This window comes from Topomyia yanbarensis, chromosome 2 (genome assembly GCF_030247195.1).
Source record: "Topomyia yanbarensis strain Yona2022 chromosome 2, ASM3024719v1, whole genome shotgun sequence".
In the NCBI taxonomy this organism is placed as follows: Eukaryota; Metazoa; Arthropoda; class Insecta; order Diptera; family Culicidae; genus Topomyia; species Topomyia yanbarensis.
In genome coordinates, this window is record NC_080671.1 from 418923159 (window position 1) to 418937263 (window position 14105).

Sequence of the window (14105 nt, forward strand, 5' to 3'; positions counted from 1 at the left end):
CACCGTTTTCCGTGTAATCGTTTGGCGACACGGCACAGTAAGCGACGACGATTGTCTTTCTCGTACCGTGGTCGCACTTGGCCAAGGATGGGTACGTGGGAGCGTGGAAAGCCACCCAACCAACGGCAGAGCTCAGTGTGACAGTTGACAGATTTGACTAATGGTCAACGATGGGAAGAGCCGTACGCTTGCAACTGCAAGTTTCCCACCAACTCAGCAGAAGCAGCATCATCAGCACAGCGAAAGTTAGAGGTACCTACGCCGAACTGGTTAGCCGAGCTTATGTTCGACTTAACTGACAACTATTGTTTACATGCATTGGGGATTCACTGCGAGGCAGTTAGTGTCAGGTTGGACCGAAACTTTCCCTTTTACGACTCGATTTCCCTGTCCGGCGATGTCCCGGGAGAAGCGTCAACTTTCAGATATTAAGTTTCCACTGAAAGTGACAATCCGTGAAATGCTTCTTTAGCTGTAAACATTATAGCTGTGTGACCGCACGGGGGAACTGGTCTCACTTTACACCCAATCAAAGGTAGGATTTTGACAGCTCGGGAGTAAGATTTCATTTGCGAAATACTAATCTAGTAATCAACAACTTGGAAGTTAGGATTGGGCCTGCGGGGAGGGTGACCGCATAAAATTCACGAGATCTCAGTGAGCGTATTTCAAACGTCAGATATCTCAATAGGCTGTCCCGGTTCTGCACTGACACCCAGTCAGTCGCTACGGTCGCGGCTATTTTCATGGATGCTGATCATCATCTTCCCGGTGGTGGTGGTGCTGGTGCATCTAGTGTGCTCTGCGGTCGGTAATAGGTAGGAATCACAATCGCGGTAGAGAGAGCATTGCCACCGCCGCTCGGTTGCCCAGTGCGAAATGTATTTAAAGTGGTGTAAAAATATTCCCAGGGGAGGAACCGCGTCATCCTGGTACATACATACGTACGTGTATGTACGTAGTTGGTTCGCCTTCACAACCGGGCTTCGATTCGATCACCCCGCGACGATCGACGACGGTGATAGGAAACGGCAGGAATTATGTCGGGAAAAAAGGGGGAACAATTGGACTGAACTGAATAAATGTATAGCAAACCATTATACTTTTGGCTTCTTCGGTGTGTTCTTGATTTCCGTCCACCAGTTGCTGTGCTGTGTCTAAAGGGTCACTGAACTTGGCTTGGTGGCGTTTAGCGGGGTAATTGGTTCGTATTGTTTTTATTTTAGTTTTGCCTGTACTTTTTGATTTCGGAGTGTAGGGTAATGAGACGGGTATTTTTAAGCGATGGAAATGGATTTTTATAGCTTTCGAGTCCATTCACTTTTCGGCCTAATTAGTTTGAAGTTGTTTGTCAATCATTATTTACCGAACTATCGGTCATTACCATCTAATTTTCACTATATTTTTCTATAAAGATAAAATTAGATTAAAAACAAGGATTTCGAGCTCGTCTCATCAGTATCTGGCAGACCAACTTGATTATAGTATATACATAATATACAGTATTTACAATAAATAGTTTATTTCTAGTATATTCATTACAACAATTTTTTCCATTACATCCATTAGGTTATTTATCCTATTATAAAACAATTATGGCTTCCATTCATTATTTTCATTCTATGTACATGCACAAAAAAACTTAATAATCATTTGAATTAACATTATATTCATGGTAATTGCTTGAGGGAAACGTCCCGTTTCTCCTACAATGTCTAAAATAAGTAATACGACCATCAGGCGGCTTCAAGCTGCAAGTATTTATTATGAAACCGAATGTTATCGGTGGAATTAGATTTTCTGTTCCGGCGGATTGTGCGTAAATGCTGCTGTTTGTGGGTCCATTTTGAGTCTTCGCCAACAACAGTAATATGAAAGCTAATTGATAAACAAATTTAGTTTACTATATGTTTTCTCGCATCTTGGTCTGATTGTGGCTTTTTTGAGCTTGATGATTTAAATTTGAAGCTAAAAATTAGGGACTCACGAATTTGGGATTTCTTATTGTGAACCGCTAATTTGAGACCTTGGGGGCTTAAAGTTAGTGGCTACAAAATTGGGACCTAAAATTGAATTTTAAATTTAAAATTTTTTAGGAAAGATTTTGTTTACAAATTTGGGATTTCAGATTTGAGACTTCAGATTTGAGACTACGAATTTATGACGACAAATCTGGGATGAGAAATCTGAGACTTCAAATTTGGAACTTCAAATTTGAGATTTCATATTTGCTAATTCAGATTTGAAACTACAGATTGGGTTCTTTAAAATTGGCAATTTTGAGATTTCTAATTTGAGAAATTAAATCTGGGACCTGAAATTGATGGTTTAAAGTTTGGGACTTCCAAAGTAATTTCAAATTTTATGTTTCAAATTTGGTACTTCATATTTGGGACCACAGATTTGAGGCTACACATTTAGGACTTTGTGACTTCAAATTTAAAATACAGACTCGGGACTTCAAATTTTAGACTACAAATTTGAGGCTACAAATTTTGGATGTCAAATTTTAAGCTGAAAATTGGAGGCGATTGTTGGACCAATAATGACCAAATGTAGGACCAATGTCAGACTAAAGTGGGATTAGGGTCGGACCAACGTCTGACGAATATCAGGCCAATGTCTGACAAATATCGGTCCAGTAAGAGACAAATGTTGGATCATTTGCGCACCAATGTTGGATCAGCGTTAGACCAATGTTAAGCCAATGTCATACAAATCGGAACAATGTCTACCAATGGTGGACCAATATTTGACCAATATCGGGATAATTTAGGACCAATGTTGGAGAAATGTCCGATCAATGTCACACCAATGTTGAACAAATATCGAACAAATGCCAGATCAATGTTGGACCATTATAGGACTAATGTAGGGTCATGTCGATCGGATAAATATCGTACCAATGTTGGACCAACGTATTGGACTAATGTAAGACCAATTTTAGAAATATTGGACCAATGTTTAGTCAATGATTGATCAACGTCGGACTCACATTGGGTCCATGCCGAGCCAATATTAGACCAATGTCGAATGAGGATAAATGTTAGAACACTGTCGGACCAATGTTGGAAAAATATCGGACAAATGTTAGATCAATGTTGGGTCAATGCCGGGCCAACATTTGATCATTATTGGACTAACGTTGGGCCAATGTCGAACCAATGCCGGACAAATGTTTGATAAATATCTGACCAATGTGGGCCAATGTTGGAGCATTATTGGACTAAGCCGAATCAATGTTGAACCTATGCTGGGCCAATATTGGATCAGTGTCGGACAATTGTTGCATCGGAAAATGTGGGATCAATTTTGGGGCTATGTCAGTCAAATATGGCTAAACATCGGACCAATGTCGACCAATGTTGGACAAGTTTTTCTGTTCCGGCGGATTGCGTGTAAATGCTGCTGTTTGTGGGTCCATTTTGAGCCTCTGTTAATAGCAATAATATGAAAGCCATTTGATAAGGAACTATGTTCTCTCGCATCCTCTGGTAGGATCTCCATCTGATGGTGGCTTTTTTGAGTTTGATGATTTATGATATTTTGACAAAAAAGTAACCGAGTTAGAAAACAATTTACATACAAAAGTGAAATTAAATCATGCAATAAAGTGGCTATTTTAGGTGAATATTTGGGTGATGAGGTGAATAATCCGATTACCCAGTGAGCATTAAAACGTAGACTTATATCTGCTTTAGTTCTGCATATAGAGTGCATATGAAGTGTTAGAGATTTAATGCTGATATAATGCGAGAAAAGGTGAAATCGGTAAAATTCAGCTCTAATTGGTTATCATTTTCCGCGAAGTTTGCCACGTTTGTTTTTCTATATCTGGTACAACATGGAAGAAATTTTAAATACTGTTCAGAACTGTAATCAAAAACCCTTCCAAAGATATGCAAAAAAATAATTAATCCCCGGCGCGAGATTCACGGCAACTACGCTTCTTTTGTTGCCTTGGCTATATTACATATGTTTGAATACAATGGAATATTCCAAATATAATTCTCAATAGCAATTCATAACGAATTAACCCACAGCTTTATATTACCATTATACTAGTTTTACGTTAGCTTTTTACTAGCACTAAAAGCATATGAAAAGCATATATACATGTATGCGTTACATCAGCTGTGTATACATGAGTATATAGTACTGCATTTCGGTGTTCATGCATTTACGATGCCAATGTAGAGCTTGATCGCATTGTAAATGCTTAAATGGGGTTTTCTTGCTACATTAGCGCAAATGTGTAGCCAGTTTTGTGCACTGTCTTAATACTTATGGATACTTGGAGATTCAGTTTGATTTTTTGATCGAAGGAATGATTTGTTATTTTCTGTGCATTGAAGTAATTTAAATTAGAATTAAGTTTTCAAAATCATTTCCACAACTGCAATTTAATTCGGACGAGTATACAGTGTAGCGCTGCGTATAGCTTTTCTTCACTTTTCAATGTGATTGAAAATTCTTTGTTTGAGTGAAACAAAAATGCGTCTTTTTGTTGTTAAAGGTTATTTCCATTGCCGGGCGGAAAACGACACTTCTGTAAAGAAAAGTGCCTGCATTTTTGCTGTTCCCTGAATCTTTCCAATTTCTATTTTGTCTTTAATTTGTGTCTTCAAATTCGTATTTTTTTGGTTAGATCAAAAACGGAGATTCTGATGAAACGAAGCCGAAAGGCAAATTCCATAATTAATTTAGCCATAGATATTGTACTCTTCACGAGCAAATATGGTTTTCTTCGTAATAAAGAGAATTTGGTTTCTACGCAATATTTTTTCGCTAAAGAGACATATAGTATAGTGCTCAGGATTATGGTTTCTAGTTGAAAGCAAGCAAAGGGCATTGAAGGATACCAGATCCTGACCGTGTCTTTGTATCAGCACACATAGTTGGGATCAATGGCGTAGTCACAGATTCGAGCTTGACATGCGTAGATCTTCTAGAGCACGGGGTTGGCTATTTTAAGACCACCTACTGCAGTCAGGGGAGCTATTGGATTGCAAACGATTACATTCAGGATTAATTATACGAGACGGAAAATGCCCTATGCTTATTCAGGCTCGTATCGTGTGATTTTCGCCGGGTCTATATTCTCTAATTATGTTCTCTTCGAAATGGTTTATCTGCCAATTCGACTTTTTGTACCGCTGGTGACAAATTGCACAATGGAACTTCTTCTTCAATAATTTTCCTAGAGATCCTTCTTCTTCATTAACTTGCCTAGAGATCCCAGGGGTGAAAAACTTACATGCCGACACCGTCAGCTTGGACGTGGCGAAAACCCACATCACAGTCTGGCGCGAAGGAGTACTGCGAGAGCTACTCCGATAAGGCATCCAAATAAAATCTCGGAGCCCTCATACAAAACTACCTAACGGACCGGTGATGACAGGTATACTTCGGAACTTTCCGACGAATTTTGGGAAACCAACGGATTCTCACAAGGAGAAGCGCTCGCTGTAGCGCTATTATTAGTCAGGATCAACACAATCTTCGCTTTACTACCCAAAGGAAGCTACGTGTTCGTCTACGCGGACGACATCATCCTAGTCGCCCTGGAAAATCTCCCGTACCCGCCGCCGTCAGCGCAGTCGGAGGATGGTCCCTAACCACCGGCTTCAATACCACCGGTTCTACGTGTGCGATCACTCTCTGATCCTTTCATCCCGCAAATGCCAGATCGGTCGCGCTCAACGGGATTCTCGGTATGACAGGAAAGCGACTTTCGTCCAATATTTCCAGCGAGTAAAGAGCGATTGCGAGAGCCGAAAGCGGCTGTTCGAACGATCTGTTCTCGTCACCTCAAAAACAACAGAGTAGCCGCAATCAACAGAAGCCGCGTCTTCATCCACCGCAGAATATATTATGGGATGGAATTGACCTGTCGCAACCTAGCTGGACTGGTTGAGATCTTCGACCCACTGTATCACGGAGCCGTCCGACTAGCCTTCGACCTGCTATCAAGTGAGTCCAATCTTTCCATGGCCACGAATCTCCGCACACCAGTGCACCAATAACTCACTACCGCCCATTGCTTGCCTACATCGGTTGAGACATCGTGCCTGGAACGTCCCGGGCCACATCATCGACTACAGCCAAAGCAGGCGATGCTTCCAACCGTGTCAATATTCACCAATGGCTCCAAGGTCGACGATGGTGTGAGAATGAGGATCAGTGCCTGCACTTCTCGTGATCAGTCTTCTCTGTAGAGCCCTGGCAGTAGCAATGAATAAAAAATCCACCGACACCCCGACGATCTTCTTTACCGACTCGTTCTCCGTATAATAGGCAATATCGACGCAGATCGACTGGCCTCCCACGGAAGGTGGACCAGCGCCCGACTCTCGGTGGAAACATCAATAACCCACAAAAAAACAGATTCACTTCGCTTACGGGACATCGCAAGTTGGAAATCGTTTAGTGTGTTGACAAGTAGTGTTCCCAATTTTGGACCAGCTTCAGCCCGGTGCGTTGATCAAGTGCCGTGATTCTGAAGAGATGAAGACCTTGCTCAAATATAATTTTAGAGCTCAACACAAACATTCAAACCAGTTTCATTAACCACTGGCGGAGCTCCTGCGATTACACGCAAGACGCCCGACGTCTGGTCCTAATGCGACAAGCAGAGAGAGAGAGAGAGAGAGAGAGAGAGAGAGAGAGAGAGAGAGAGAGAGAGAGAGAGAGAGAGAGAGAGAGAGAGTGAGTAAAAGATCTCTCCCGACTTCACATCGGCCACACCAGATTGACTCACGCGCACAGAATAGCTAACAACCCCATCCCAAAATGTATCCCTAGCAACATGCGCTTGGCTGTCGAGCACATCCTGCGCAACGGTAAGAAACTCGAAAACCTACGACAACAATACGACATGCTGCGGTCGATCAGAGACATCATCTTGAAAGTTCCTGTCCAGGAGCAAATGTTGATGTCCTTCATCAAGGATGACGGATTATAGGACGACATCTAATGACACAGAAAACGCAGACGAAAACCAAACACATCGCGCTGAGTTGTGGGGAAGTTTCCCGCGGATCATCGAACAAATTAGCCAACCCCACGACGACTGCAAATATCACGATAACTCTGGAGGGAACGCCGGACGCCATCATTATCAGCGAATGATCCGCGATGATTAAAGTTGTAATAAACAACAACAAACGAATTTATGTACGCGACACACACACCCATGCAATCAACCTCTTATCTAAAATAAACGCTCGAGACCTTCGCGATAATACAACGCAAACGTACTATTGCGATCATCCACGCAAATCAGCGTTCGTGATCTCGCAAACATAAAACACCACTGTGATTAGGTGAACTTTTTAATACCTACGAATACATGAACCCGATCTCAAGTCGTAACGTCCGGATGCCTCTAGTGTCGCTCCTAGTAGTCTAGGTCCATGTCTTTATTAGGACCACCCTCAAAATTGCTCATATTTACTAGACACCAAATTTCATGGAGATTTAACAGGAAACTACTGATATGAGGATACTCACTCTCTTCTACTATTTGAACCATATTCTCAAAACTAAGCATCAGATTCACGGTCTGCGCGATCATTTAAGAACCCACACGAATATTCAAATGGCCACACTCTTATAAATCAAATTTATACACGTCACGCTAACACACACAATATACAAGCGCCCACGCGATCAAATGCATAAACATACAAACGCTCGAGGCCTTCCTTGATCATCCCATGTAAATCTACCCCGCGAACTTGAAAACGCTCCGGTGATTGAATGAGCATTCTAGCACTGACAAATTTATAAACGCGGTCACAAGAGTGATCATAGAAACGCTCGTTTCCACGCGATCATGAATTCTCCTCGTCCGCATATCAGCCGTACACCAAATTTCGCAATCAGAATCACGTCCCGCTGCAAGTGTGCCTTAAACAGTGTTTAAGTGGGTGACATCTCCCGTCTCGTCTGAAAGTGTAGTGAGTAATTCTGACAGGGAGCCCTTTAGAGAACCAAGCTTAACAGTTACAGTTGGATCAGTCTAAAAAAATATATTTCAGTTCGAAATATCCTGGGAAAAAAAATATTTAATTTAAAGCCTTAATTCATTTGTCCACTTTATTGCCACGAGCCCGAGAGCTCGAAATATATCCTCGGCCTCATTTTTTCAAAGTTAACTTTATTTCGGAAGATATATCATGATACCTAGCGATGTGAGGCATATGTGTCCCAAGCGGATTCTAAGCTGCATAAATAATGTAGTGCCCGAATGGGATTACATATGTGGACAAACAACTCCCTTTAAACTACAAAAGATTTGGGCAATTTGTGCCTGTGCCAGCAAAAGATAACATGAATAATGGTTGCAGTGTCAAAGTTTCCCCTAACAGAAAAGCCCTGGGAAATCAATGGAATTTCGTTACCCACTGCAAATAATCCCGGTCGTTCAGTCAGTAATAAATGCTTTCATATTGCATCGAGTTCGGATGAGATATTCTACAAATTTTACTCAAACTACCACTTTGGTTGAAAAAAGAAATTTTGCTTACTCTTGAATACCGTTTTAATCAACTTGATGGTCATAGCACAGAAGAAGTCTACCATTTTTCACACTTTCAGATCCTGCTCGTTGACACATTTGTACCAATTTTGAAGTTGTGAAGAATTGAATGATGAACAGCTAGGCTACTATGATCTATATGTCACCATTTGATCTAATTGGTTGTGTAAAACAGCAAACCTTGATTCTAAATTCCGTTGCGGAACTTGACCTTTTGTTTTTTTTTTAACAAACTTGGCAGTCGGTTCTTACAGGGCTACAATCCTACTAACCACTAAGAGACTTTGCTGACTGGGATTCAAACATATGACGCATGGTTTATTACATCATCGTCTTACCCTCCAAACCACCAGACCAGGGTGTATTGCATGTATTTCCTCTGTATAATTCAATTCCTTCAACAAAGAATCCATGGTAATTTATCACTCAAATCGAAAAACCCACACGTGCACTTCACAACTGGCACAGGTGGGCGACACGCCCCTCACAATTAACGATAAACTAATCTCCCTAGTTATTTGAATGCCCGACACCATTCAAGCGAGTAATTGGATTCCCCCGGCAAAGTGCAAAAGCCAACTCCAGCCCGCTGGAAAATGTCACCATATTTGGCAACTGTCGCCAACTGGTTTTGCTTTTTCGGCCCAAAACCGTCCCGTTTTCGCCCTTCATATAACCTTTCCAGTCCTTGACCCAATTCGGAAAAGCACACCAACCGACTGCCAGGAATTATCGATCCATTATCTCGCTCCCGTCGTTCCGTTCCCAAATCCAAATGGCAACGCCGAGGGGATGAAACTACTATGTATTTGCTCTTTCGGGCTCCCTCTTTGTCTCTTGCATAAAATTGCCCTTCGGGCATACAGCAGTAGGCCACACCAAAAATCAGGTCAAATTCTAGACACAGCAGAACGGTGGCCACCAATTTAGTCCAAATTGCATCGCCTGCTGTGTTTGCTTTGCAGCTTTTGACCCGCACCCGCTGTTACTTCGATAATCGTGCGCAAATGCTGTTCTGTTTCCTCCCCGGCACACTCTTATCCCCTACCAACGTTGGAGTTGATCCCCAATCTATACCGAATCGCACTCGATCCCAGCTTAAACCACGGTATGAAAACGGAAAGCTAAAATCCGCCTACTGCTCCGGAGTTGGAGTCGGTATGTAATAAGCACTCTCCAAAAATCCAACAACAAAAAAGCGCATATTCGGTCACACTCTCGCTATCTATTACGTGTACACGCGGTGGGATTGCTGTGACGAGGAGGTTTGGAGGAAAGGAAACCAACCCAGTCAGGCAGTCACTCACTCACTCACTCGCTCGTTCGGCAAGCGTGAGTTCTATGCTGCCCGACACACTACACTACACCGTTGCGTTGTGACGATGCTGCTCCGCTCGCTTACTGCTTGCATACTTCGGTTCGCTATGGTGGGGTGGCTGACTGTGAGTTTTGACCTAGTTTCGACAATCGAGGCGCGAACTCTTACATGAATCTCCCTCCTTGACCCAGTTTCCAAAAAAAAAGAACTACACGCAGCGCGCTTGTGCCGATGAGGCAGCGACACAGTGCTCACGGTTTGTGTAATAAGCGAGTGGTTACCCCTTCCGTGGGGTTACAACCGATCCGTCCCCGGCCCCCCGTTCTAGGCAGTGGAATCAAGAATGGCGCACTTTTGTGGCGACGTTTTCGTTGATTGAGGACCACTTCCAAACTTTTGCGTTCTAAAGGTTTTTTTGTTTAATTGCGAGTGTCTTCGGCGTGGCCTACTTCGATTGCGACGAGGCCTCCACGAACGACGACGAAACGCAAATGAGGAAGTCCAGAAGTAACTGTTTTTTCACCTCGGCCAGCTCAACAGCTACAATCATCTACATACAATACGGACGAAGCGTGCACACACAGAGAGAAACGCGCTTCACGCGGCGGCTTAATTTAATTCAAGAAATCCTATCGAGGTCATTAGTCAGTGTTTATGCGCTGGCGGTGAGCGAAGCAGGCGAGAAGCGATGGAGAATCGTGATTGTTTTTTTTTTGTTCGGACGAGTATAAATAAAAAAAGTCAACCCTTTCGGCGCAGGTTTTGGTCCTGGTCACGGAATTTGCGGCACCAACGTGAATTTTCTACGGCGAGGTCACCGTTCTAGGTTACGTTGGGCTTTCGCAAGGGTGTCCTTACAGGAAAGGACCTACTTTCGAAACGACCTTGGCACCGAAAGGGTTTACCCCTGTGTGTGTGACAAAAAGTAGGTTGTTGAACGCTGCTTACCTCTTGTCCAACGGGTACGATCCTAACGGTAATCTCGTCTTTCAGATCATCATGCTGTAGCACCTCGCCGGCGCTCTCGCGGCCATTGTAGGTGAGGAACACCTTCTGACCCGGTTTGAGCCGGACGTCCATGATGGTCTTGAAGCCCGGCCCGATCAGCTCACTCTCGCGGAATTCCCGGGCCAAACCGCGGCGCGAGATGTCCTGTTTGCTATCGAAGCGTACCGAGTAGCGAGTGTTTGGCGTCAGATTGATACAGTTGGTGTTGTCCTTCTGGTTCGCCGAGGGTGGGGTCTTAACCGCCTGGATAACCCCGGAGTACCAGATACCATCGGCGCCCGGAGCACACACCCGGGTACCGATGATGGAGCGTTTTGCCAAGCGCTTACCGGTTGACATTTTATTCAGGAAGTACTTTTTCATAAGTGAGTTGGGGTCAACTTTGGTCACGCACTCGTACTGACTCGAAAAAAAAAACACAGATACTGACACAGAAAAGGGGGCGCGCGGCTTAGCACTGACACTTTTCGGTTACGTCAACAGAAAACAGAAATATACGGATAAATAACAAACGCAATTAATCAACCTCTTTTTGTTGCAACTTTTCGACTCTTTGCTTCACAAGCTTCGATCACGATTCTTCTTCTCTCTTTTTCAACAGGTTTCCGCACTGTGCTTCGAAATTTTTCGCCTCGTAACAACTTTTACTCTCAACAAGTTTTACTTTATCACTTTTACTCGTAATAATATCGTCTGATAGCTTTCTATTGTACACATCTACGGAGGGGCGTCGAGCCGACCGATTTCCGATTCCTCCCCTTCTTCGCAACTTTCTTTTTACACTTCTGAACTCTCGTTCGTCCGTCCTGAACGACCAGCGGGTCCGGTACCGGGCTGTCACTTCACGACAGAACCTTGTCCAGATTGTAGTACGATTCGGTGATGGAACTTTTCCGACTGGCCTCCGGCACTATCATCAGCTGCGGTACCCGTTGACCACTAAATCCAGGCTCGTACGATTCGACGACTTCCGGTTTCAAAGCAGCAACGACCATCAGCTGCGAACGCGTCACTTGAACAGTATCAGTCGGCACATCTTGGATGGGAATACGATTGTTCGCTTGTAATTTGCCCCAAATCATATTTCGCCTGCACGATTCCGAGCGGGATCCGGTTGGAATATTCTTCCAGGACTATCAGCTACCTCTAACACTGATTACTATTTTTATTATTATTAGTACGCACAGTTGGTCTTGTCTGTCCAAAGCCAGGTTCAAGTACGTCAGAATGCACAGAACACATAAAAATTAACAACACAAATGCACTTGTTTGACCCGATTCCAGGGTACCACCGTTGTCCTTCACACCTTTTTTTCAATCGACACCTTGCTTGTCAGAAGAAAAAACGGGAGGGTTTCCCTTATTTTTTTTTTCAGAACACACAAAAGCACTATTGTTTTGCGAGAAAATCACCTTTCCCCCCGAAACGCAGCAGCACACGCAGAAAAAAACGTTGTGCGGGGACGGCCGTGTTTTCATTCACAATTAACCGCACACCGAACGCACACTTGCTGTTGCTTATTCAGGACTACAAAATGCACACTAACTTCTGCTTTAATTCTTCTCAAAATCTAGAGTAAGAGCCGCTTACGAGTGACAACTATCCGACACGAAAAACAACTGAGAACTGAATCAAATATGCTGCTAGTAAACAACACACAGCTCAGCGTCTGCTGGCAGCAGTCAGCAGTGACGAAGGCGAGGAAGACGACGAAGAGAAAGAGAGAGAGAGCGGGAGAATGAGCGAAAGAGAGCGAACGAGTGCAAACGAGCGCTCACACACAAGCGAACAACCGTTTGCTACGTTCGTATGTACGAACATACAACTACTCGCTCACCAACACAAGGCCGACTATGTTTTCAACTTTTTTCCCTGTACTGATCCCGAGGGCATACACAGCTACACACACACGCGCGCATAAAAGCTTCCTCCTCCTTCACCCGTCAAACCGGGCTGGCTACCAGCCCAACCAAAACTTCCTCCCCCTCGGGAGGGGGGTGGCAATAGCAGTGCCTACCTATACCGAAAACGGTTTATGGGTCGAGGGGAACGGTGCGGAACCCGTTGTGTAAAATCTTGCCTCGAAGCATAGATAAATGATATAATGGAAAATATATGCCACGAACCGTTTTTATTTCCCTTCTATTCCTCCTTCCTTCGGCCTGCTGCTGCCGCTGCTTTATTTAATTCCTTCGACTCTTCGATTCAAGCGAGCGAAGTCAGATGTTCGGCTTGGCTTCGGCGAACGACCCGGCTCCTCTCCTCATTCTTGTGACGATCAGGGCCGGTAAGCAGCATTCGTGTGAAGTGGAGTTGCCTGAGAGTGTGTGGTGTGGTGCGCGGTACGAACGACCGAACAAAACAAAGAAATGCCAACTACACTCGGTTTGCTTCGTTTCGTGCCTGCCCTGTGGTCCGATATGGACGGCCCCGATGATGATGATGATGACGGTGCCGCTGGTGGAAATCGTGGAAGCCGGTTTTTCTCTGCTCTGCTGCCCGCCGATGGGCAGAACGACGCGAACGACGGAACGAGTCGGAGCATGTTTGTTTGATTGCTGTCTCACGCTGGCAACCGGCGTACAGTGGTACATATCGCATCGGTCCCGTCCCGGCATTCGCTCGTGTACTTTACACACAGGCCAGCTGATCGGGTAGCTGTTTCTATTTCTCTCTGTGCAATGCATTTCGTTGGTGAATGCCTTCGTTCGTAACCTTTTCGTGTGAGCGTTTACTGTGGATGTGGGTTTCTTCGCGGCGGCGGCGACATCGGGGGAAGGGAAAATCGAGATTGAAATATTTTTTCTATTCGTTTTTTCCCACTTTGTATCATAATCGATCTCGGCAGAGCACTGTTCCCGGCTGTAGTCCTGCGTGAATCGCACCATTCCCTTGCTCTGACGCTGCGTTTGCGTTGTGTTGGTGGGAAGAGAAAAAACAACAAACACAGCGAAAAACCGACCTAGCCTTCTGCGATACGGGCGATGAGATTTTTTCGTCAAACGCGACGCGGGGCAAGATGATCATCGACGGTCGGTCGACCGTCATGGTATGTCATGATGATTGCGCGTGCCGGACATTTGACGCTGTTGCTGGCATTGTTGGTTGGCCTGCTACCTTCGTGTGTGTGTGGGTTCGCGCGCTTCGGGCTGCTATGTTTACGCTGCTCAACAAATTCTGTAGTGGCGCAAAACAAAGGAGTGGAGTGCAACTGTGGCGTATGTGTACTGTTTGCG

The 14105-nt window shown here is 44.3% G+C and overlaps 1 protein-coding gene across 1 annotated transcript in view; it reads right to left on the bottom strand.

Moving 5' to 3' along the window:
• Positions 1-12473, bottom strand: part of LOC131685212 (zinc finger protein 704-like) — a 305912-nt gene extending 293439 nt beyond the window's left edge. The window contains exon 1 of the mRNA XM_058968778.1: positions 10809-12473. Within this exon, the coding sequence (XP_058824761.1) occupies positions 10809-11231 (423 nt within the window). The 5' untranslated portion in view covers positions 11232-12473. The remainder of the gene's footprint in view (positions 1-10808) is intronic.
• Positions 12474-14105: the final 1632 nt, after the last annotated feature.